General features: G+C 47.6%; 1 protein-coding gene across 5 annotated transcripts in view; it reads right to left on the reverse strand.

The window, feature by feature from the left end:
- vwde (von Willebrand factor D and EGF domains) overlaps positions 1-24,889 on the reverse strand; it is a 456,813-nt gene extending 431,924 nt beyond the window's left edge. For all 5 annotated transcript variants that reach the window (XM_072509130.1, XM_072509129.1, XM_072509127.1 and 2 more), the window contains exon 1: positions 24,596-24,889. In XM_072509130.1, the coding sequence (XP_072365231.1) occupies positions 24,596-24,674 (79 nt within the window). In that variant the 5' untranslated portion in view covers positions 24,675-24,889. The remainder of the gene's footprint in view (positions 1-24,595) is intronic.
- Between the last annotated feature and the right edge of the window lie 212 nt (positions 24,890-25,101).

Here is a 25,101-nt window from a genome sequence, read left to right on the forward strand (position 1 = left end):
CAGAGCCAGATGATTCAGGGGCAGCCTGAGCTAAAACCAGCTGCTCCTCTGACCCAAGGTGAACCCCAGGGCCCTCTGGACATTAACGGGGAGGAGGGTGCCAACCCAGACCCGTCCTATGGTAAGCCACCTGAGATGGCCACTTCCAGAATACAAAATGGATGATCGCAAAGACTGTAGGGAACTATGGACAATGTTAAGAAATCAAGCAGGCCCAGAGCCGGTATGCATATTGGAGAAACAGCTCCCAGACGGGACTGAAACTGTAGGGCAATTAACATATTGATGGCCCATCTCCGGGAACAAAGTAAAGACAATCAAGCAATCGATCTAGCTCCAGACATCGCGGTGCCAGTTCCCCAAACCAAAAGCATAAACAAAGCAAGACCAACGGCCACATAGGACCCGCCCAGCCATCAGGGCACCCACCCCTTTATTGGTCAAGATCAATACGAGTGACCAAGATACGGCCAAGTTCAAGGCCCGCCCAAAAGCGCGCGAAGCCCCTTCGGGTAGAAGAAGGAAGCCCCGAGAGAGAATCGCTCTCTTGGATTTGGCTCTCAAAGCGGAGAGACCCATCCACCAGCTGCACCAGAAGCAAGTAAGTCCAAGGTCAACACTCGCTACCAGACGGACGACCTTAGCTGTTCTCCTGTACCTCTTCGAACCCAACAACCTCAGATCCGAACAACGGCCATTGTTCCTCTGACTGAGTGGGCACCCGAAGCTAAGTATAGGTGTTAGCATTAGAGATAGTTTAGTTTGTAGTACTTTGTGCATGTGTAAATCTTACTATGTGTATAAATAAATAGTATTGACTTGTAAGGTTTTCGGGCAATTCGGCCCTTTTTGGACTGCCCAAGGATAAAACCCAGAGACTGTAAACTGGACACTTTTCAGCCAAGGGAACGGAACCAAATTTCCCAGCAGGCTTGGTCCGCTGAGCCGAGTAGGGGCATAGGTATTTACAAACCCCCCCCCCCCCCAGGAGCTACAAGGAAGAAGGAGCCAGACAACTAGATAAGATTAAAACACAGACAAAGGGGCACGGGAATACACAAGGGGCCTGCCTGCAAGCAGGACAATGGGATGGTCATAGCCCCATGCAGATGTAAATGACTATGCCTCCACCAGAGCAGAATCCAATCAACACCCCATCAACATAGCAGCGATCTCCGGAGCAGATGGAAGACTTTGAAAATCTTCACAAGGGAGCTCAACCTCGTTATCTCAAAAAGCAGACTGGAGGCGGACCTAGGGGAGGTACTCCCATCTGGACAGGTCTGACCGGCTCAAAGGGGGCAGGACCAGCGGGAACTTTAAACCTTATGGATTCAATGCAAAAGGGGCTGGCCGAACACAGGAAAAAGCCAGGTAAAACGAATATAAAAGGGGCTGTGTTTCGATTGAGGGTCTCTTGGCTTGACCTCTCCACCTTTGACTTGACCTCCTGCAGCCTGTGACTGTAAGTACCCTGCAGCAGCTTGCGAAACTCCCTTGACCTTGATAGTGGTTGAGGCTTTGGGGCAGGGGGCTTGATTTGTGTTTTGTGCCATTGCTAAAACTGTGTAACAATAAGATTTAACGTTGTGTCCGTTATAGTACTTTCTGAATAGACTTAGTTTGTGTTAGAGTTTAAGATTTTATTATAATTTCTTCTGTTTGATGATTTTGACCTGGGTTTTGCAATAAACCTTGATTTGCTGATAATTGGAGTCGTTTAAATTCTTCAATCTCTCACCAGCGATCTCTGACCAAGTCATTGTTAAGATATTCCTCACCTTAATTCCGGGGTCGAGAATCTAGGGTCATCTTGAACGATTCACTCAGGACAGGCTGCTGGTTAGGTAATAAACAGCAGTGTCCTATTCTCTCTCTTGGGAAAGCTACTCCAGCGAAGTAGGAACCGGGTGGGTGTTGTACCACCGGCAAGAGAGAGAATCACCTGGGCATTGGTGGGGGTCTGGATATCTGTGTGATATAAGCCTCAGGCTTCCGGTTCGGGATAAACGGCAGGCTTGATTCAGTGCTCTCTCCGGTGGAGGTGTCCCAGTGGAGCATCCCCTGGCCTCTGAAGTTTCAGTGCCAGCTGGAGAGAGACACACACAGATACTCAAACCCCAGATATCGGCCCAGTAGTGGAGTAGCAGAGATGGAACCCTCTACAGACTTTGAACTAACTAACTGGTGTATTGGCTCTTTGATCAGTATTCGGGTTTGAACCTTGTGGCGGTATCGAGAGATACCTGGCGACTCTAAAGAAAACATAATTCGGATTAAGGAAGGCGACCATATTGACCGCCATATTTAGAACCAGAGAAACAGAGCAACACATGGAGTGGCGACCAGGTGAGCTGGGCCCTCTGGCCTCGGAACCTCCAAAGGACATCCGCCATGGGCATCGAAGGCCAGGGGACGAGGTAAGCAGCTGGCTGCCTCCACCTCAGATGAGCATCCTGGGAAGACACCTAGACGTAGCGATAGAGCAAGGAAGGCAAAGCACATCGAGGATCATTGAGTCAGCGGGGGAGGGGGAACGGAGTGGCAAAGGGGGTAGGGGTGGCACCATCGGGAGAGTGGGGAATTGTATAACACATTGAACACTCTTGTGCATAAATAGTATGATGCCTCTGTCACTTTCTTCCACAATACGTGCCGACCTCCGAACCCTTGGACCATCTCTCCAGGCATTGCCCTGTCCTCGGGCATACCACGTGCAGCTGATGGGTGTGGGCGAGCACTCAGTAGACATGCAAGCTTCAGATTATGGCATAAATTGCAGGACACTGGTGCTCAGCTCTCTACGGGTTATCATCAACCCTCTGCTCTCGACAATGACCTTCTTTTTTTTAATATAAATATTTTATTGAAAATTTTTGGTCAACCAACACAGTACATTGTGCATCCTTTACACAATATTATAACAACACAAATAACAATGACCTATTTTATAAACAAAAAATGAATAAATAATAAATAACAAAATTGAAAACTAACCCTAATTGGCAACTGCCTTATCACAAGTAACACTCTTCAAAAATATAATTTAACAGTCCAATATATAATTATCTGTCGCAACGACCTATACATATTATGCAGTATATATTAACAACCCTGAGAGTCTTTCTGGTTCCTCCCCCCCACCCACCCACCCCCCCACCCCCCCCCCCCCCCCCACCCCGATCCTGGGCTGCTGCTGCTGCCTTCTTTTTTCCATTCCATCTATCTTTCTGCGAGGTATTCGACGAACGGTTGCCACCGCCTGGTGAACCCTTGAGCCGACCCCCTTAGAACGAACTTAATCCGCTCTAGCTTTATAAACCCTGCCATGTCATTTATCCAGGTCTCCACCCCCGGGGGCTTGGCTTCTTTCCACATTAACAATATCCTGCGCCGGGCTACTAGGGACGCAAAGGCCAAAACATCGGCCTCTCTTGCCTCCTGCACTCCCGGCTCTTGTGCAACCCCAAATATAGCCAACCCCCAGCTTGGTTCGACCCGGACCCCCACTACTTTTGAAAGCACCTTTATCACCCCCATCCAAAACCCCTGTAGTGCCGGGCATGACCAAAACATATGGGTATGATTCGCTGGGCTTCTCGAGCACCTCGCACACCTATCCTCCACCCCAAAAAATTTACTGAGCCGTGCTCCAGTCATATGCGCCCTGTGTAATACCTTAAACTGAATCAGGCTTAGCCTGGCACACGAGGACGACGAGTTTACCCTGCTTAGGGCATCTGCCCACAGCCCCTCCTCGATCTCCTCCCCCAGCTCTTCTTCCCATTTCCCTTTTAGTTCATCTACCATAGTCTCCCCTTCGTCCCTCATTTCCCTATATATATCTGACATCTTACCATCCCCCACCCATGTCTTTGAGATCACGCTGTCCTGCACCTCTTGTGTCGGGAGCTGCGGGAATTCCCTCACCTGTTGCCTCGCAAAAGCCCTCAGTTGCATATATCTGAATGCATTCCCTTGGGGCAACCCATATTTCTCGGTCAGCGCTCCCAGACTCGCGATCTTCCCATCCACAAACAGATCTTTCAGTTGCGTTATTCCTGCTCTTTGCCACATTCCATATCCCCCATCCATTCCCCCCGGGGCAAACCTATGGTTGTTTCTTATCGGGGACCCCCCCAAGGCTCCAGTCTTTCCCCTATGCCATCTCCACTGTCCCCAAATCTTCAGTGTAGCCACCACCACCAGGCTTGTGGTGTAGTTCCTCGGTGAGAACGGCAATGGGGCTGTCACCATAGCCTGTAGGCTAGTCCCCCTACAGGACGCCCTCTCTAATCTCTTCCATGCCGCTCCCTCCTCCTCTCCCATCCACTTACTCACCATTGAAATATTAGCGGCCCAATAATACTCACTTAGGCTCGGTAGTGCCAGCCCCCCCTATCCCTGCTACGCTGTAAGAATCCCTTCCTCACTCTCGGGGTCTTCCCGGCCCACACAAAACCCATGATGCTCTTTTCAATCCTTTTAAAAAAAGCCTTCGTGATCACCACCGGGAGGCACTGAAACACAGAGGAATCTCGGGAGGACCACCATCTTAACCGCCTGCACCCTCCCTGCCAGTGACAGGGATACCATATCCCATCTCTTGAAATCCTCCTCCATTTGTTCCACCAACCGCGTTAAATTTAACCTATGCAATGTGCCCCAATTCTTGGCTATCTGGATCCCCAGGTAACGAAAGTCCCTTGTTACCTTCCTCAACGGTAGGTCCTCTATTTCTCTACTCTGCTCCCCTGGATGCACCACAAACAACTCACTTTTCCCCATGTTCAATTTATACCCTGAAAAATCCCCAAACTCCCCAAGTATCCGCATTATTTCTGGCATCCCCTCCGCCGGGTCTGCCACGTATAGTAGCAAATCGTCCGCATACAAAGATACCCGGTGTTCTTCTCCTCTTCTAAGTACTCCCCTCCACTTCTTGGAACCCCTCAACGCTATCGCCAAGGGCTCAATCGCCAGTGCAAACAATAATGGGGACAGAGGGCATCCCTGCCTTGTCCCTCTATGGAGCCGAAAATATGCAGATCCCCGTCCATTCGTGACCACGCTCGCCATCGGGGCCCTATACAACAGCTGCACCCATCTAACATACCCCTCTCCAAAACCAAATCTCCTCAACACCTCCCACAAATAATCCCACTCCACTCGATCAAATGCTTTCTCGGCATCCATCGCCACTACTATCTCCGTTTCCCCCTCTGGTGGGGCCATCATCATTACCCCGAACAGCCTCCGTATATTCGTGTTCAGCTGTCTCCCCTTCACAAACCCAGTTTGGTCCTCGTGGACTACCCCCGGGACACATTCCTCTATTCTCATTGCCATTACCTTGGCCAGGATCTTGGCATCTACATTTAGGAGGGAAATAGGTCTATAGGACCCGCATTGTAGCGGGTCCTTTTCCTTCTTTAAGAGAAGCGATATCGTTGCTTCAGACATAGTCGGGGGCAGTTGTCCCCTTTCCTTTGCCTCATTAAAGGTCCTCGTCAATACCGGGGCGAGCAAGTCCACATATTTTCTATAGAATTCGACTGCGAATCCATTCGGTCCCGGGGCCTTTCCCGCCTGCATGCTCCTAATTCCTTTCACCACTTCTTCTACCTCGATCTGTGCTCCCAGTCCCACCCTTTCCTGCTCTTCCACCTTGGGAAATTCCAGCCGATCCAAGAAGCCCATCATTCTCTCCCTCCCATCCGGGGGTTGAGCTTCATATAATTTTTTATAAAATGTCTTGAACACTCCATTCACTCTCTCCGCTCCCCGCTCCATCTCTCCTTCCTCATCCCTCACTCCCCCTATTTCCCTCGCTGCTCCCCTTTTCCCCAATTGGTGTGCCAGCAACCTGCTCGCCTTCTCCCCATATTCGTACTGTACACCCTGTGCCTTCCTCCATTGTGCCTCTGCAGTGCCCGTAGTCAGCAAGTCAAATTCTACATGTAGCCTTTGCCTTTCCCTGTACAGTCCCTCCTCCGGTGCTTCCGCATATTGTCTGTCCACCCTCAAAAGTTCTTGCAGCAACCGCTCCCGTTCCTTACTCTCCTGCTTCCCTTTATGTGCCCTTATTGATATCAGCTCCCCGCTAACCACCGCCTTCAACGCCTCCCAGACCACTCCCACCTGGACCTCCCCATTATCATTGAGTTCCAAGTACTTTTCAATGCACCCCCTCACCCTTAGACACACACCCTCATCTGCCATTAGTCCCATGTCCATTCTCCAGGGTGGGCGCCCTCCTGTTTCCTCCCCTATCTCCAAGTCTACCCAGTGTGGAGCGTGATCCGAAATGGCTATAGCCGTATACTCCGTTCCCCTCACCTTCGGGATCAACGCCCTTCCCAGCACAAAAAAGTCTATTCGCGGGTAGACTTCATGGACATAGGAGAAAAACGAGAACTCCTTACTCCTAGGTCTGCTAAATCTCCACGGGTCTACACCTCCCATCTGCTCCATAAAATCTTTAAGTACCTTGGCTGCTGCCGGCCTCCTTCCAGTCCTGGACTTCGACCTATCCAGCCCTGGTTCCAACACCGTATTAAAATCTCCCCCCATTATCAGCTTTCCCATCTCTAGGTCCGGAATGCGTCCTAGCATCCGCCTCATAAAATTGGCATCATCCCAGTTCGGGGCATATACGTTTACCAAAACCACCGTTTCCCCCTGTAGTTTGCCACTCACCATCACGTATCTGCCCCCGTTATCCGCCACTATAGTCTTTGCCTCGAACATTACCCGCTTCCCCACTAATATAGCCACCCCCCTGTTTTTCGCATCTAGCCCCGAATGGAACACCTGCCCCACCCATCCTTTGCGTAGCCTAACCTGGTCGATCAGTTTCAGGTGCGTTTTCTGTAACATAACCACATCTGCCTTAAGTTTCTTAAGGTGTGGGAGTACCCGTGCCCTCTTTATTGGCCCGTTCAGCCCTCTCACGTTCCATGTGATCAACCGGGTTGGGGGGCTTCCTACTCCCCCCCCCCCCCTGGTCGATTAGCCATCCCCTTTTTCCAGCTCCTCACCCGGTTCCCACGCAGCTGTATCTCCCCCAGGCGGTGCCCCCCCGCCCATCCCCTCCCATACCAGCTCCCCCCTCTCCCCAGCAGCAGCAACCCAGTAATTCCCCCCTCCCACCCCCCCCGCCCATCCCCTCCCATACCAGCTCCCCCCTCTCCCCAGCAGCAGCAACCCAGTAATTCCCCCCTCCCACCCCCCCCCCGCTAGATCCCCCGCTAGCGTAATTACTCCCCCCATGTTGCTCCCAGAAGTCAGCAAACTCTGGCCGACCTCGGCTTCCCCCCGTGACCTCGGCTCGCACCGTGCGACGCCCCCTCCTTCCTGCTTCTCTATTCCCGCCATGATTATCATAGCGCGGGAACCAAGCCCGCGCTTCTCCCTTGGCCCCGCCCCCAATGGCCAATGCCCCATCTCCTCCACCTCCCCTCCTCCCCCCATCACCACCTGTGGAAGAGAGAAAAGTTACCACATCGCAGGATTAGTACATAAAACTCCTCTTTCCCCCCTTTTTAACCCCCCTCTTTGCCCCCCACATTCGCCCCACCACTTTGTTCAAACGTTCTTTCTAATAACCCGCTCATTCCAGTTTTTCTTCCACAATAAAAGTCCACGCTTCATCCGCCGTCTCAAAGTAGTGGTGCCTCCCTCGATATGTGACCCACAGTCTTGCCGGTTGCAGCATTCCAAATTTTATCTTCTTTTTATGAAGCACCGCCTTGGCCCGATTAAATCTCGCCCTCCTTCTCGCCACCTCCGCACTCCAGTCTTGATAAACACGGATCACCGCGTTCTCCCATTTACTGCTCCCGAGTTTTCTTTGCCCATCTAAGGACCATTTCTCTATCCTTAAAACGGAGGAATCTCACCACAACGGCTCTGGGAATTTCTCCTGCTCTCGGTCCTCGCGCCATCACTCGGTATGCTCCCTCCACCTCCAACTGACCCGCCGGGGCCTCCGCTCCCATTAACGAGTGCAGCATCGTGCTCACATATGCCCGACGTCCGCTCCCTCCGCACCTTCAGGAAGACCAAGAATCCTCAGGTTGTTCCTCCTTGCGTTGTTCTCCAGTGCCTCCAACCTTTCCACACATGGTTTCTGATGTGCCTCATGCGTCCTCATTCTCGGCTGCCTTTGCCTTCACGACCCGAAGCTCCCGCTCTTGGGTCTTTTGTTCCTCCTTTAGCCCTTCGATCGCCTGTAATATCGGGGCCAACAGCTCTTTCTTCATTTCCTTTTTGAGCTCTTCCACACAGCATTTCAAGAACTCTTGTTGTTCAGGGCCCCATGTTAAACTGCCACCTTCCGACGCCATCTTGGTTTTTGCTTGCCTTCCTTGCCGCTGTTCTAAAGGATCCACTGCAATCCGGCCACTTTCTCCTCCTTTTTTCATCCGTATCCAGGGGGGATTCCCTTCTGGTTTACCGCACAGTGTTTTTAGCCGTCAAAATTGCCGTTGGGGCTCCTATCAAGAGCCCAAAAGTCCGTTTCACCGGGAGCTGCCGAAACGTGCGACTCAGCTGGTCATCGCCGCACCCGTAAGTCGTCGACAATGACCTTCTGACGGTGCCGACACAACACCCTGGGGCGAAGTGACACAGACCTGAGAGGGTGGGAAATGGAAGTGGTGGGTGATGGATCAGGCCACGTCCTAAGTGAAACGGGCAAGCACGAGGGCCTCCCTGGCCCGATGGGCTTGCCGGACACTCGTCGCTGCCACCTGTCCTGCAGCCACTGGCTGGTCCTCAGGTTCCTCCCCAGCCTCGTCCTCCATTCCCTGCTGGTTCGGCGCCTCATCATCATCCTCATCCTCCTCCTCGGAGGTGGCCACTCGTTCCTCATCACCAACCTCCTGCACGTTGTCCCGCTGCTGCGCCAGGTTGTGGAGGGCACAGCAGACCACCACAAACCAGGCGACTCTCCAGCCGGTGTACTGCAGGGCACTACCGGAGCGGTCGAGGCATCGGAACCGCATTTTGAGGTGTCCGATGCACCGCTCAATCACAGCCCGGGTGGCCACATGGGCCTCATTGTACCCGGTCTCCTCTTCGGTTACCGGCCTCCGTACTGACATCATTAGCCAGGTCCTCAGCGGATACCCCTTATCCCCCAAGAGCCAGCCGCCCATCCTGGGGTGCTCCTCAAAGAGGGCGGGAATGACTGACTGCCCTAGAATGTAGCTGTCGTGCACATTCCCCGGGAAGCATTCACACACATGCATTATCTTCATCTAGTGGTCGCACACAAGCTGGATGTTGAGGGAGTGGAACCTCTTTTGGTTAACATAGGGCACTCCATATGGCCCGGCAAGCACACGGCAACATGTGTGGCACCTATTACCCCTTCGACATGGGGCACCCCAGTGATGGCGGAGAAACCTGCTGCCTGGACATCTTGATAGGCTTGGTCCATCAAAGATGATGTCGTTTTCCACCAGGGCATACATGACTTGTTGGATGCACCTGTGGGCTGTGGCCAGTGAGATGCCACACAGGTCCCCACTAAAGCCCTGGAATGATCCCGAGGTAAAAAGATTGAGGACTACGGTGACCTTGAGGGCCATCGGAAGCTGATGTCCTCCTCCTACATGTGGAGCTAATTCCGCGATGACATGGCACAGGTGTCGCACCATCTCCTTGCAGAGGCGCTGTCGGTCATCTGCTCAAACGACCAGCGACGCCCGTACACCCTGGCCCATCATGGGACTCCCCTCTGGGTTCCTACCTGGCCGGGTCCTCAGGGTGAGAGGCGAGGTCCGCCACATGGTCCACCGCCTCGAGCAGTTGCAGGTGCTGCTGCTGCCGCCATCTCCGGCTTCTGGCCACCCGGACTACCAGCAGCACCAGTGGGGCAAGTTCTGGGTCCAATGTCCCTGCCATAGTATTCAATATCTGTAAGGAATTGGGAGACTGACAAACAGCAGTGGCTCCCACCCCGGACTCTCCATTCCCCCACCGACCTCCCCTCTCCCACAACACCCTGCCCACACACGGCAGCCACAGCGGGCCCCCCTCACCAGACCCAAGGCCCTATATCCTGGACACCCACTCATAACGTCACCTGGATGCTGGTCCCCTCCCCGTGGCAGTTGGCAACTCTCTAGGCATGGACATGCCCCCGGAGCTGTGTCCCATCCCCTGGGTGTTTGCATGTTGGCTGCTGCATGTGGTGTTGCCTCCCGCAGTGTTCCAGCACAGTGTCTAGGCATCGCGGTTTGATTGGAATACAAGGCAATGACTCCCACATACTACATGGCCTGCTCACTAATGGGAATCCACTTGGATTGTGTGAAGTTCTCACACAATTCTCTATTAGTAATAGCCGTCAGCTGCACGGTCAGAGGCCTCGGCAGTCAGTGTTCTGGGTGGTCGTTGGGGCAATCGAGCAGGGACAAGGTTTGCCCCCAGAGCAAGTACACACGGTCCAGGGGTTGGCGTGGTGGTGCCTCTTCCCCACCACCCTCCTTAGGCGGACTGTCCCTGCGGAGGGTCCCCCACCCGCAGCCGAAGGTCCTCCACCCCCCGCTGAGCACAGGGGCATCAAGCCCAGAACCCCCGGGCTCTATCCCTGTGAGAAAAGATTGCTACTCACATCCTCGGCTCCTCACAGAAGCCCTTCTGCCAGGTTCATGTTTCTAAAGAGGAGAACTAATAAGCACCAGTGTGACCACACACTGGGGAGGCCACTGCATATGAGGTAGCTCTCGTTAATTGTATGGAAATGCGGCTTAAGTGGTAATAGTTGATTTCTTGCCTCGCTATGGCGAGATCACAATTTCGCCTATGGGAGTGGACCGGTTGCATTATAAACTGTTTGGCGCCTGCCGTGGTTCTCGTTTTTGGTTTCTCCCGCTATTCACTGGCCTCGTTTTGATAAAGCGAGAGCAAAATGAGGCCGGAGAATCGCGCCCTATATTTGAGCTAAACCAGTGAGAAGTTCCCAAGGGACCAAAAAGATGACCAAGTGTCACAGGATAGCAGTGGGGAACTCGCCGGCTGAACCAGTGGGAAACTCACTGAAAAACCCTCCACAAGTGAACTTAGAAATGTTTCCGTTGAATCGCACCCTCTGAAATCAAGTGACAGATGCCACCCAAAATAGATGCTATGGATCCTGTAATGCGGATGTTGAATCTTGATATTGTAGTGTGAACAAAGAACATTACTTAGACTTTGTTTTATAAACACAGTTATTTATTACTAACACTACACCAACAAATTACTAAAATGTCTTAGATTAATACAGTTGGAAATAATGGTCTAACACAAACTTACACTAAGATACTACAGAGCTACTCTAACATGCGACTACTGCAAACTCCTTACCAACACCTTCTCCTGAAACACGTGATGTGTCCGGGTCATGTGTCTGCATTCTCACACCACCTGGTGGGCGGATGCCGGAACTACAACAGTTATACATATATTATTATTTACATACAGATGATAATAAAGATGACAATCTATTTATCATCACAGATTCCTCATCAACTCCCCCCAGACACTTGCTACACTGTGTCACTGTGAGCCAACTGGTCTCACCGGGCTCTGCCTTAGACACAAGGGTTTCAGATCTCCACTGTCGAAGAACTCGCTTTGGAATCTTCTCCCAAACGACACTTTCAGTCCTCTTCCGCAAGAATCTATCACCCGGGTTTTGATTTCTCGTTCCAATGTTTCTCTCCCCTAGATCACCATGTGCAGTCAACCTTCACCATCCAAACACCTTTTTCAGATATTTTGTCATACTAACAGAACACCACTGTTTCACAGACCCATAATAAGGAGTTACAGACCTTTATCTCATTGGATTTCTGGCTTCTCACAGGCCTATTTTGTGTTAAGTCTGCTTCCTGTAGCTTTCTCACTTTAAACAGAGCCCTCCTCTGCTCCTCACTGTGACATTATACAAATGTGCAGCATGTGAAGAGTTAATGTTATGTTAAGCCCAGCCACTAGACAGAGCCAAGGGACAGTACTATAAATTGCACTGGCTATTGGGCTTGGGGAGGAGACTCGATCTGGAGCTGACGAAGATAGGATTCACAGTGTATTGCAGAGTTAGTTAAGGTATAATTGTTATAGCTAGTAGATAGAGATGGGTGGTAGTGAATGTAGTTTAATTTTTACATGATTGTATGCTATTCAGAATAAGTGACGAACTCAAATTTAGTAGTGTTAATAAAATTAGTTTAGTTCTTCAAAAGAGCTTTGTGTATCTTTGTGACCGCTAGGCCTTCCATCCTGGAAATCCCTTACAAAGATCACCACACTCACTCTTGACTTCACTTAACATGACCCGTTTATGATCCCTGTCCTTGTTGTTTGGCTTAGCTGTCATTTGAGGACTTTTTCCCTGTCCCTCCCTGGTTTTTGGAACCTCCTTCTTTAGTTTAGGACTTGTTCTCTCTCCCTTTTTATGCCCTGCCTGTTCTGGCACTATTTTCCAATTAAAAGAAAATTGTTCTGTTTTGCCCTATCTCTGTGTGTTCCGCTTTCTGGACTCCTGTTGCTAAGCAACAGCGGTTTTTTCGATCCTGTGTTTGTTTTAACTTCCCTCCAAGAGTCATAAAACCTCATTATAAATGCATATATACAAACTGCTCCAGACCCACTGTATCCACTCTAAAATGAAACTAGGTCCAGGTTTCACCTTTTTAACCTTGAAATGAAGGTTTTTTAAAAGAAATCCATTTATGGGATGTGGGCATTGCTGGTTAGGCCAGCATTTATTGCCCATCCCTAGTTGCCCTTCAGAACAGAAGATGGCGGTGAGTTGCCTTCTTGAACCACTGCAGTCCTGGAGGTGTAGGTACACCCGCTGTGCTGTTAGGGAGGGAGTTCCAGGATGTTGCGCCAGCGACAGTAAAGGAACGGCAATATATTTCCAAGTTAGAGTGGTGAGTGACCTGGAGGGGAACCCCCAAGTGGTGGGGGTTAGGAAGGTGCTATCTAAGGAAGCTTGGTGAGTTACTGCAGTGTATCTTGTAAATGGTAAACACAACTGCCATTGTTTGTCAGTGGTGGAGGGTTTGAATGTTTGTGGGAGAGCAATCAAGTGGGCTGCTTTGTCCAGGATGGTGTTGAGATTCCCGAGTGCAGTTGGATCTGCACTCATGCAGGCAAGTGGAGAGTATTCCATTACACTCCTGACTTGTGCCTTGTAGACGGTGGACAGGCTTGGGGGGGGGGGGGGGGGGGGGGGGGGGGGGGCGTCAGGAGCTGAGTTACTTACCGTACGATTCCTAGCCTTTGGCCTGCCCTGGTAGCCACAATATTAAAGGCGAGTCCAGTTCAGTTTCTGATCATAATATAAATTAAATTTAAGGCTATACCTTATTCTTAACAGCCACAAATACAAACTACACATTACTTCTTCTGGGTCTGTAAACAATGTATAGATTCTACTGTGGTCATACGACACTAGAAAAAGGAGCAGTTGTAGGCTATTCAGTCTTTGGAGACTCCTATATCTGCAATACAATCACAGCTGATCTTCCATCTCAACTCATGTCAAGTGAATACATTTAGTTTTCTTTCTCTGCAAAACAAAATATTTGTTATTTTGATTAAGTGAGATAGCTTGCATAGAATTCCTACAGTGGAGGAGGCCATTCAGCCCATTGTTGCTAACTTTCCGGTTGGTTCAATTGCTCTGTTTTATTACCTTTGCTCTCGAGTCGCCAGGTATCTTTATGATACCGCCACGAGGTTCAAGTCCGAGTAATGATCAATAACTCAACACACCGATTAGTAAGATTCAAATCAAAGCACATTTATTATACACAGTAATCGCTACTCATGCACAAATTTTACGTCTAAGCTATTTCTACAACTAACAGGCCTACACTTAACTTCGGACTGGCCCACCAGGTCAGGGGAACAAATGGCCTTTCGTTCGCGTTCTGAGTCTGCGGGATTCGAAGTTGGTACGGATTGGTAGCTAGGAGCGCCTATCTTGTAGCGAGCGCAGAATTAAGACTTACTTCTTTCAGTGGTCACTGCACCGGTCACAGTCAATGTTGGTTCGTGTTGCTGGGTGACCCGGGCAGGACGAAGAGAGAGAGTTGAACTTGGGGCTTAACTCTTATAGTCCCCAGGGGCTTCCCGCCTTTCGGGGCGGACCCTGTGCCTGGTCCTAGGTGATTGGACTTCGTTCCAATCGCTTGGTTCGATTTCTCCAATACTGGAGCGGTTCCCTGATCGATGAGCGGTCTTGAGGTGTTCGTTCACCTCCTTTGTGTTGGCTCCTGCTGGCGCCAGGGAGTCTGGCTTTGCTTTGTGTCCCCCAAATGTTACTTATTGTTCCCGGGGATTGCTCATCAGTATGTAGATGGCTGCTACATTGTTATGCTGACGGTCGCTGGTATCGATGTTGTCTGGCCTTTTGCAGAGTCAAATACACAGCAAACCTGCACATGCTGGTTTCTGTCTGTGTTGGCTGACTTTCCCATCAGCCTTTGCCGTTCGCCATTTTAAATCGGGAGTTGGCCAATTTAGGTGGCTACACCATCGAGTCTGCACCTACCCTCCAAAACTGTACCCTAGGCCAACTCTTCCGCCCTATCCCTGTAACTCCACATTTGGACACACAGAGGCAATTGATCATGGCCAATCTACCACCTAACCCGCACTTATTTGGAATGTGGGACGAACCCGGAGCACCCGGAAGAAACCCACACAGACACGGGAAAAATGTGCAAACTGCACACAGTCACCCGGGGTCAGAATCGAACCCGGGTCCCTGGCGCTGTGAGACAGCAGTGCTAACCACTGGCCCACCGTGCCGCTTTATAATTACTTGTACTCTAATGCCAGGGTGAAGGTACATGCAATGGGAACATATGTAGTCCGTAAATGTTATAAATATTGTTATAAACCTGGCCCACAAGCTGAGATACTTTAGTTCTATTTATTTTTATTTAGTTTGTTCTATCTAATTATTACATTTCTTCGCTCAGTTTTAATTTCTTGGATCTGAAAGTCTAGTTTTTAGCACAGTTGCCCTACTGGTGCATTAGAAAAATCAGAGCACCGAGATCTATTAGTGTCAGCAGCTGGAGATCTATACAAATTAATGGAACTATTGATTTTAAAACTTTCTATGTGGTCTGTAAGTTACATTATATTCACCTAACAGCTCACAAAGAAAACTTGCACATTCCAGTCCTAATGACTTTGATTAAGATCAAGGCTTACTGTTACTTAAATCAACAGTACTTTTACAAAGATTAGACCTGGTCACAGCATAGAAAGCAATCATTGAATGATAAACTTCTTCAAGGGTTAATGTCACGTAAACTCCATGCAATTTTTAATTAAATTGAAATCAATGAGAACAAGGGGCGGGATTCTCCGCAATCGGCGCAATGTCCGCCGACCGGCGCCAAAAACGGCGCGAATCAGTCCGGCATCGCGCTGCCCCAAGGATGCGGAATTCTCTGCATCTTGAGGGGCCGAGCCCTCACCTTGAGGGGTTAGGCCCGCGCCGGACTGATTTCCGCCCCGCCAGCTGGCGGGAAAGGCCTTTGGTGCCCCGGCAGCTGGCGCGGAAATGACTTTGCCGTGCGGCACATGCGCGGGAGCGTCAGCGGCCGCTCACGGCATCCCCGTGCATGCGCAGTGGAGGGGGTCTCTTCCACCTCCGCCATAGTGGAGACCATGGCGAAGGCGGAAGGAAAAGAGTGCCCCCACGGCACAGGCCCGCCCGTGGATCGGTGGGCCCCGATTGCGGGCCAGGCCACCGTGGGGGCCCCCCCCGGGGCCAGATCGCCCCGCGCCCCCCCCCCCCCAGGACCCCGGAGCCCGCCCGCGCCGCCTTATCCCGCCGGTAAGAGAGGTGGTTTGATTCTCGCCGGCAGGACAGGCATTCCAGCAGCGGGACTTCGGCCCATTGCGGGACGGAGAATCGCTGGGGGGGGGGGGGGGGGGGGGGGGGGGGTCCGCCAATCGGCGCAGCGCGATTCCCACCCCCGCCGAATATCCGGTGCCGGAGAATTCGGCAACCGGCGGGGGCAGGATTCACGCCAACCCCCGGCGATTCTCCGACCCGGCGGTAGGTCGGAGAATCCCGCCCAAGGTTCCTAAATGATAAAGACATACAGAAAAATAAATGGAGATCCAAAGTTGTGCATGTTAGGTGGATTGGCCATGCTAAATTGCCCCTTAGTGTCCAAAAGGTTAGGTGAGATGACCGGGTTGTGAGGATAGGGTGGAGGCGTGAGCTTAAATAGTCCAATGGTCGCTGCAGACTCGATGGGCCAAATGATCTCCTTCTGCACTGTAAATGTTTACCAGGCTCATTCCTGGGATGGCGCGACTGTCCTATGAAGAGAGACTAAGTCGGTCAGGATTATATTAATTGGAGTTTAGAAGAGTGCGAGCGGACCTCGTAGAAACCTATAAAATTCTAATAGGATTGAACACAGTTGATTCAGAAAGAATGTTCCCGATGGTGGGGAATCCAGAACCAGGGGTCATATTTGAGGATACGGGATAAACCTTTTAGGACTGAGGTGAGGAGAAATTTCTTCACCCAGCACGGTAGCCTTGTGGATAGCACAATTGCTTCACAGCTCCAGGGTCCCAGGTTCGATTCTGGCTTGGGTCACTGTCTGTGCGGAGTCTGCACATCCTCCCTGTGTGTGCGTGGGTTTCCTCCGGGTGCTCCGGTTTCCTTCCACAGTCCAAAGATGTGCGGGTTAGGTGGATTGGCCATGATAAATTGCCCTTAGTGTCCAAAATTGCCCTTAGTGTTGGGTGGGGTTACTGGGTTATGGGGATAGGGTGGCGGTGTTGACCTTGGGTAGGGTGCTCTTTCCAAGAGCCGGTGCAGACTCGATGGGCTGAATGGCCTCCTTCTGCACTGTAAAAAAAAAAAATTCTATGAGAGAGTGATGAATCTGTGGAATTTGCTACCACAGAAAGTAGTTCAGGCCAAAACAGGGCGTCATTTCAAGAAGGAATTACATATATAGCTCTTGGGACTAAAGGGATCAAGGGATATCGGGGGAGGGGAGGCGGGATCGGATATTGAACTTGATGATCAGCCATGATCATAATGAATGACGGAGCAGGCTCAAAGGGCCAAATGGCCTCTTCCTGCTTCTATTTTCTAGGTTTCTATCCGTGTGTGCTAAGAATTACACTAACAACAATTTAAGATTAACAGTCAAGCTCACAATGTGGCTCTTGTATGCTTTCTAGAAGATACATATATTCATAAGCAGGGTTTTGTTGTCTGCAAACTAAAAGAGCCTATCCACAGGCATTGCAACTTTTTCAATGAAACAAAAGCTTGTTCACTGGTGCATTCCCCATGGAATGTCTTGACCAATCATAGTCGCCTTGCTTTTTGAATTTAAACAAACGTTTAGGGGGAGATCATTGTTCCTGGTTGCATTCTGCAAGGCAATGCATCAATGAGTTACAGTCCACTCGCCAACTAATCAGCACCCTTTGCTCGTGCAATATAAACTGTTCCCTTTAAAATTTGATATTCTTGTTTCTGTCCTGCTCAAAGTAAGACAAAAACCTTTGACTGCTTGTCTCTTTTTAAGCCATATTCAAAATGATCTCCCTTTGACAGCACTAGGAGTGGTTGCTCTACCTGATTTATTAACTAATCTAGCTCACAAGTACTGAGTCCAAGTCTAACACTCCATCTGTTGCCTATTTGAAATATACTGGCACAACACAAACTAGATTTGCATTTGAAATCTTCTGGTCTTGCGCCCAACTTTCTCTAACTTTTTAAAAATAGTTTTATTTCTTCCAAATTGTCATATATTCTTTCCCTTGGAGAAATATAGAACATGCTACAGAAAGATGTGGTCAGTATTTTTGGTATTGAAAACCATCTTCTTAGGCAACTGAACCATGTTTGCAAAATACAAAAGAAGTAAATTCCTGAAGATGGCATTTCTCATAACTGTGAACGGTTACTTTATTATTTGTTCTCGAGATGGGTAATTAGAAGTTGAATGGAATTGCTGATAGCATACTCCACTGTAGAGTTTCATTATTCAAATGACTACTTGCTTTATTGTGGCCAAGGCAAATGTGAGTATTTAATGCTACTCCCATCATATCATTCATAGATAAGGCCAACTCTGGTTAATTTCTAGTATCACTCTCCACCCACATCCAAATCCTACTACCTCTGTGTCTGCCTTTGGAAAAAAATGATCCCCAATTCACATATCACTGCATAACTGTCTAGACGTTGGCTCTCTGTTGTTCACGACATTCCTACAGTGACTAATTTGCTCAATAGAACCCTCACCTGCACCTCTTTATAGTTCCCACTAAAACCATTACTCTCTCTCACTCTGGCCACTATCCCATTTACAGCCCTGATCTTCAGGGTTTTTTTTTAAAGTCCAAGAGATGCAGACTTGAATGGATATGGCAGGCAACTGGTCAAGCCATTAACTGCCAGATCTAGCTGAACCAAATAAAGTACTTTCGGGTCCTACTTCCATCTGCTAAAACTGCTTATTAACCTAGGATCATCTTAGAATGAAAACAAATTCTGGCTTTTCTTTACTACAATCCATCTTGTTAGAATCTTTTCACCACCAGTAACATGTGTGAGGAGCACATGAACGTCTTTATTACAAAGATTGAGACCATCAGGTCAGCTACCTCTGCTGCTTCCCTCTCTTCACCTCGGCCACCAGGTCAAATTTTCTCTCCAGTTCCCCACTGCCATGGCTCTGGTCACTCGTCATTACGTAGTTTCTCTCCCAACTCCTCCACTGCCACCCTCAGCTCTCTCCAAGCTTATCTTGTCCAGGAGACTCACCTCTAATAATAATCTTTATTGACACAGGTAGGCTTACATTAACACTGCAATGAAGTTACTGTGAAAATCCCTAGTCACCACACTCCGGCACCTGTTCGGGTACACAGCGGGAGAATTCAGAATGACCAAATTTACCTAACAGCACATTTGTCGGAACTTGTGGGAGGAAACCGGACCGCCTTGAAGAAACTCACACAGACACAGGGAGAACACTCAAGATTCCACACAGACAGTGACCCAAGCCAGGAACCAAACTTGGGGCCCTGGAGCTGTGAAGCAACAGTACTAACCACTGTGCTCCCTAGACCTTATTACAGACCACACAGGGCTAAATCGCTGGCTTTTAAAGCAGACCAAGGCAGGCCAGCAGCATGGTTCAATTCCCGTCCCAGCCTCCCCGAACAGGAGCCAGAATGTGGCGACTAGGGGCTTTTCACAGTAACTTTATTTGAAGCTTACTTGTGACAATAAGCGATTTTCATTTCATTTTTCATTTCTTGCCTTTCAAATTATAAAGTTAATCTAGTCAGCATTTCAACCTTGAATACAAATTTAGAGATGACAACACAGATGTTTATCAGTGAAGCTGAGGGGGAGATGAAGGGGCTGAAACTAAGCTTTTTAAGGATGAGATGGTAGCACCATCTCGAAGATGGGTGGGAGGGGAAGGGAGAGAAACACTGACTGAGGAGGGTGATTCAATGTTGGCAATCACTGGGTAACGGAAAGATGGTTATGTGATGAGCAGCTGAGTCAATCGGAGGTCAATAAAGCACGTTAATGGTCTCATAAAAGACACAAGTCTGGTAAAGATTAGCAAGAGGGAGAGAAGGTTGCAATGATTTTATCATTGAATGGGTAATAAATGCAAACTTACAAATATTACCCAAATGTTCAGAAGAAATATAAAGAAAAATATAGACAGTTAATACTGAGCATAGGAAGGTTCACATTTGCATGGGTGGTCAAGTGGGTCAAACTTTCACCTGGGAAAACCCAATTAGCCCATGCTCGCGTCTCATAAACCTCATACCAGAACCATGTGTGATTTTACAAGGGATTTTTGTCTTTTTATACAGTGATTAGGTTCACAATGGATTTTGTGAGCCACAATGGAGTGTGTGATGAGTGTCAGTGCATAGGAGACAATTCTTCAGTACAGCAGACCAGCTCCCAACATTGCTTAAAGGTTCCCTAAACCTCATCTCTTCATCCCTTACCTAGTCATGTCCCCATGCCATCTCACGTTCCTCAGTGCCATCGTATCTTCCTTAGTCACTCACCCAGTGTGCACCATATACAGTTCTCAGGAAACATGCAATAACAGTGGGAATTACTTTAAAATCATTGAAAACCCATTAAATCTCTAACAATCTAAGAAAACCCAGAATACAATCTCGCTATTGTTGATACCAGACTGAAAACCCCGAGAGGGGGATAAAAGTTGTAATCCTTCAAATGCCTATTAGATTTATAAACAAAAAAACATATGAAATTGTTATTGTATGTTGGTAAATGTTTCAATAGTTCTTGGTTCAATAAGACCATTGCTATGTCGGAACTTCTGAAACCCAGCCAAGCATTCATAATGAGACAACTGCCATAACAAAAGCTTCCAGCTCCACTGACAGGAGAGATGTCCATTTTGATTTCAAAGCAGAGTGTACGGCAATCAATTGGGGGGGGGGGGGGGGGAGCAGGCACACACCTTTCTCTCCAACCTCAAAAGCGCCATCAGAAAAAGTACTGTACTGCATGTGAATAATTACACAATGCTGGTCTGACTAAAACAATTCAGGATTCTGAGGAGACGTGACAGGTTAGATACCAGAAGGCTGTTCCTACTTATGGGGAAGACTGAAACAGAGAGACACCGTTTTAGAATAAGAGATCTCTCATTTAACATTGAGATAAGGAGAATATTTTGCGCTCAGAGGGTCATTCGTATGTGGAATTCTCTTCTCCAGAAAGCAGTGGAGGCTAGGTCATTGAATTTACTCACACCAGAGTTAGACAGATTTTTAAGCCCTATGTTCCTATGTCAGGACCAAATCAATCTTGCAGGACAAATCCCTATGAATCGCTGCATTAAAACACATCTATATTATGAACAGGACCTAATAGTGACATTTGAAAGTATCAAACATTCTACACTTACCTTTCAAAATGATCCAACTCCTTAGCAGGCTTTCCACTTTCTTCATGAACGCTCAAATCTGGCATGCTTTTTATGGGCTTCGAAAATCCCACATTGCTAGACAAAAGTGGTGTGTGGGAAGAAATCTGATTTGTGTCCCCATTCAAAATGGAGAAACCCAATCTCAGTGGGAAGGGCCGATGTGTATTTTTGCGCGCTATACATTCCCAACCCACAAAAAGACAAGAAAGAAATGGTGTGGAGTTGCAAATGTGGAGAAAAGTCGAATTTCCTCCAAATGAAATTTCAATGTATGGCCATTCACACACTAAAAAGCACCTCTGCACCCAGATGGAAATTCAGTCCATTGTTTTCCATGTTTTTATGTGTTGAAATTCCCATTTGCTTCAGGCTGTGACACTACATTTCCTCCTCCCGCCCTCTAGGAAATCTTCAACACAGGAATTGTTAAACTGCTGTGAAGTCTATAAAAGAGCAGTTTTTCACAATATCTATCTGTCTTGAAGGGCACAAGATGGTTTCCCATTACTAACAGGACTGTGTTCTATCTTTTTGGACTTTGATCAAACATAATAAGCAGAAGAATATGTTAATATTTTTAGAAATCATTGAATGATGTTAATCTCAACTTCCTCCACCCAGCCTGTCCTGCACATATACATTAATATTTATGTGCTTAATACCTCAGTCCTGATCTGCCTCACTGCCCTATTTAAATGTTTTTGAGCCAAGGCCCATCAATCCAGACAGAGCTAAGTTTTAGTTGAGTCATTTTCCCCCAATGATCTTGCACACTGTTCCTTCCGAGATGCAAACTAATTCAGTATAACCGAGTTCTGAATATGTAAATTCAGATTCACTGCATTAAACCATACTGATTTAAAGTATAAATTTACTCTATTTCAAAAGGAACAAATATAGAACAAAAGGTTTTCCTGAGTCTTTTTCATGTGTTAATCTATCTGGAAATATGAAAATGGCTCCGTATTGTCTATCTCACAGCAAATTCACACTTCTTTTGACTGACACGGAGAGGACATCATAAATGTCTTTTAACCATGCCACAATGGCATTCATGAAAATACTATCATTGATCCATTGACAGAAAAAAATCAAAACAGAAATTCCCCCAAACCTTCCTTTTCTAGCCATTAGCTGCCCACAAGAATATAATGTGGCAACAACAACAGGCTATTCTTACTGGAGCCAATAGATTTGGAAAGTCATACATACGGACTGACATATAAAGCAGAAATTATTAATTCCATGAAACTGATGACAAAAACATGGAAATGTATGTAACATACAAATGGAAAACATTCCAAGTAAATACAAGCAAATTATTGTACCAATTAATATCTAGTACAATTTATTTGTAAATGACTTTGTTAATATATCTTTCTAAACATATTGCTTAATTTACTGCTACGTTTATGTTTATAAAAATACAGAAAAATAGGTCTGTCAATCCTTTAATAATAAATGATTTGCTGAAGATTTTGGGGAAATGGCCTTTCTTCAAATGCCTTGTCTCTTGTTCAGGTAAAGCAGGCACCATCGATGTTGTTTAATGAGGCAACAATAGAGTTCTCTGTTTCTAGAAGCCACTACAAGGTTACTATTTTCAACTGCAGAGGCAGTGGTTGATGTGTTGCATACGTTTACCAAAGTCCTGTGTACAACACAGATTGCTGAAATACAGCTTAATAATTTGGGTTAGCTTCTACATGTGGTACAATATGGATGAAAGGAAAACAAATCCTACATGATTATAATGCTAGCCACAAGGGAAAGTGAACATTCGAACATAAGAAAATGAATACAATGAAATGAGACATAAGAAATTTCCATTACAGCAGAGCTGCTAGAGTAGATCCAGGAGAATGTCCAATGTGCTACTGATACTGCCCTGCAATTCTAGTCCCAAGGGAGCACAGGAGACACTTCAATGTGCTCAAAGTATGTTGACTTAAGCAATGCCTTCAGGCTAGGAAAGGCAATCCAATACGTGTTGATATCTGAAATTACTGCAGTTGTAGAGGATAGATCATCAATATAACTGGCACACAGAAAGGCCTTTGCCTTTTTCATTGGCACTATCTTTCATTTGTAGTTATCACACCGATTTGTACCATAAGCATTATTTCCTGCCACGTGATATTTAAAGCTGTTTTTAAAGTTACTTTTTATGGTAATCTTAATCTTGGACTGTGTCTATCAGGCGAAAGCAATGCTACAAATGTGGGCCTGTTTTAAAATGATACAACATTTTCCTGGGTTGTTTTCAGTTGTAAGTGAATGCTTGGGAATTCCATTTCGTACTGGAATGCTTACACATAAACCAGATGGGGTGATGATAAATGACCACCAATACCCTAGAAATGTTCAGTCCCGAAACTCACAGATCTGCTTTTGACCACTCAAGACCTGTCAATTTTACAAACCAGAAGTTTAGCTCTTTCAACAACTGTGAACTGTTTCGGTAGTCTCTATTGATTTAATACCCAAGAAGAAAACAGTGCAGACAGAGCACATACTGAAGCCTTGCAGCAGTAAAATCTCTGCAACGTACATCACTGCTTAACACAAAAACTATGGCGTGGAGCACGTCAAGAAAAATATTGCAGCCAATAAAACATATATCAGTGAGCAACACCATACATGGAGAAACATCATTGTCTTTGTCCTGCAGCTTGTATTATCAAATCTTCTTGATCCACTGGACCATGGAGAGAAATAATATTTACACAGCATGTTGATAATAGTTTGTAACTCTACATCAAAAATGTGTTTTAAAACATTGTACATGACTGGACTATTGTCTAATCATGGAATGCATTGACCCTCTAAACTGACACTGTAACTTCTGCAGATTTAGGAAAACTGCAGCATGCTTTGAAAAGTGAGGCGGCATCATTTGATACAATTTCGATGTTAGGTGCTGTTTTGATATTCAGTATTTTAAAATCGATACAACACATGGGACCGAAAGTAACAGAACAAATCAGAAAAAAAGATCATTTAAAGCCTTGCCGCTACAAAGGGAAAATTATGTTTAAGAACTTGCGTACGAATACTAAAATAATGTATTTCTAATGTTACCTTCTCCTGTATCGAATTCAATTTAATACTTCGCTCATAGGCATAAATTTCGTTAATTAAAATCGACCTGCTTTACAGAATGTGTGCATCTTCAAAAATCCATCCGAAATAAACAGCAACTGGTTAATACTCCAGATACACGATATAGTCAGGAAAACAAAACATGCACGTGCCTCATTGGGACTAACACGACTTTGAAGACTGAATGATTTGTACTGGGGTCAATGCGACTTGGCTGTTTGGTGTATCTCAGACTCGCTGAAATTACCTAAATACTTTATTACGCGAATACGATTTCCCCTCTCGTATTTTTTTAAGGAAAAGGCACAATTATCCTAGTCTGGTTAACTTAAATAAAAGTGGCAAAAGATAGATGGCCGCATATTTACTTCAAAAACAAATCAAGCAATAATTGCGCCCTAACAATTTAAATGTCAGCATATTAATTGTTGACGATCGTTTCCTAACCTTTACAAATGTCTTTAAAAATCGCTTACCTAACTGACAGGAGACACCGTGAAGGGACAGCAGCAGAGTCCAGAGAACGTAACACGCCGTGAGTGCCTGTCGTGCCATTGCCAATAAAAAAATCGATTTTTGTTTTCTACGGGACAGTTCGCGCACAAAGTTTTTTTCCCCCTTCTTCAGGGGGGAGAAAGGGGTGTTGAGCGGTGTGGCATGTGAGTGCTTCTTCTCTTGTGGGGATGGTAGCGCAGCGGCCGGCCGGCTCCAGCAGCGTTCTGATTGCGCTGCAGTGGTCCTGGGATCCCGGTGGACACACAGGAGCAAGAGCTGGAGGCGGAACGCTCAATGGACAAGGGGGGGGGGGGGGGGTAGCCGCGCGCCGCTCCGGGCTCGGCGCGCGGCGGGGACAGGAGGCGGCACGCGCGCGCACGTGCACGGGGATCAAGTGGGAGAGAGCGCGCGTCCCCGACGAGCCAGGTGGGCGCGCGATCGAATTCGGATTCTCTCTCCCCAGGGGTCGCGCGTGACAACTTTCATT

Source organism: Scyliorhinus torazame, chromosome 6, assembly GCF_047496885.1.
Source record: "Scyliorhinus torazame isolate Kashiwa2021f chromosome 6, sScyTor2.1, whole genome shotgun sequence".
NCBI lineage: Eukaryota > Metazoa > Chordata > Chondrichthyes > Carcharhiniformes > Scyliorhinidae > Scyliorhinus > Scyliorhinus torazame.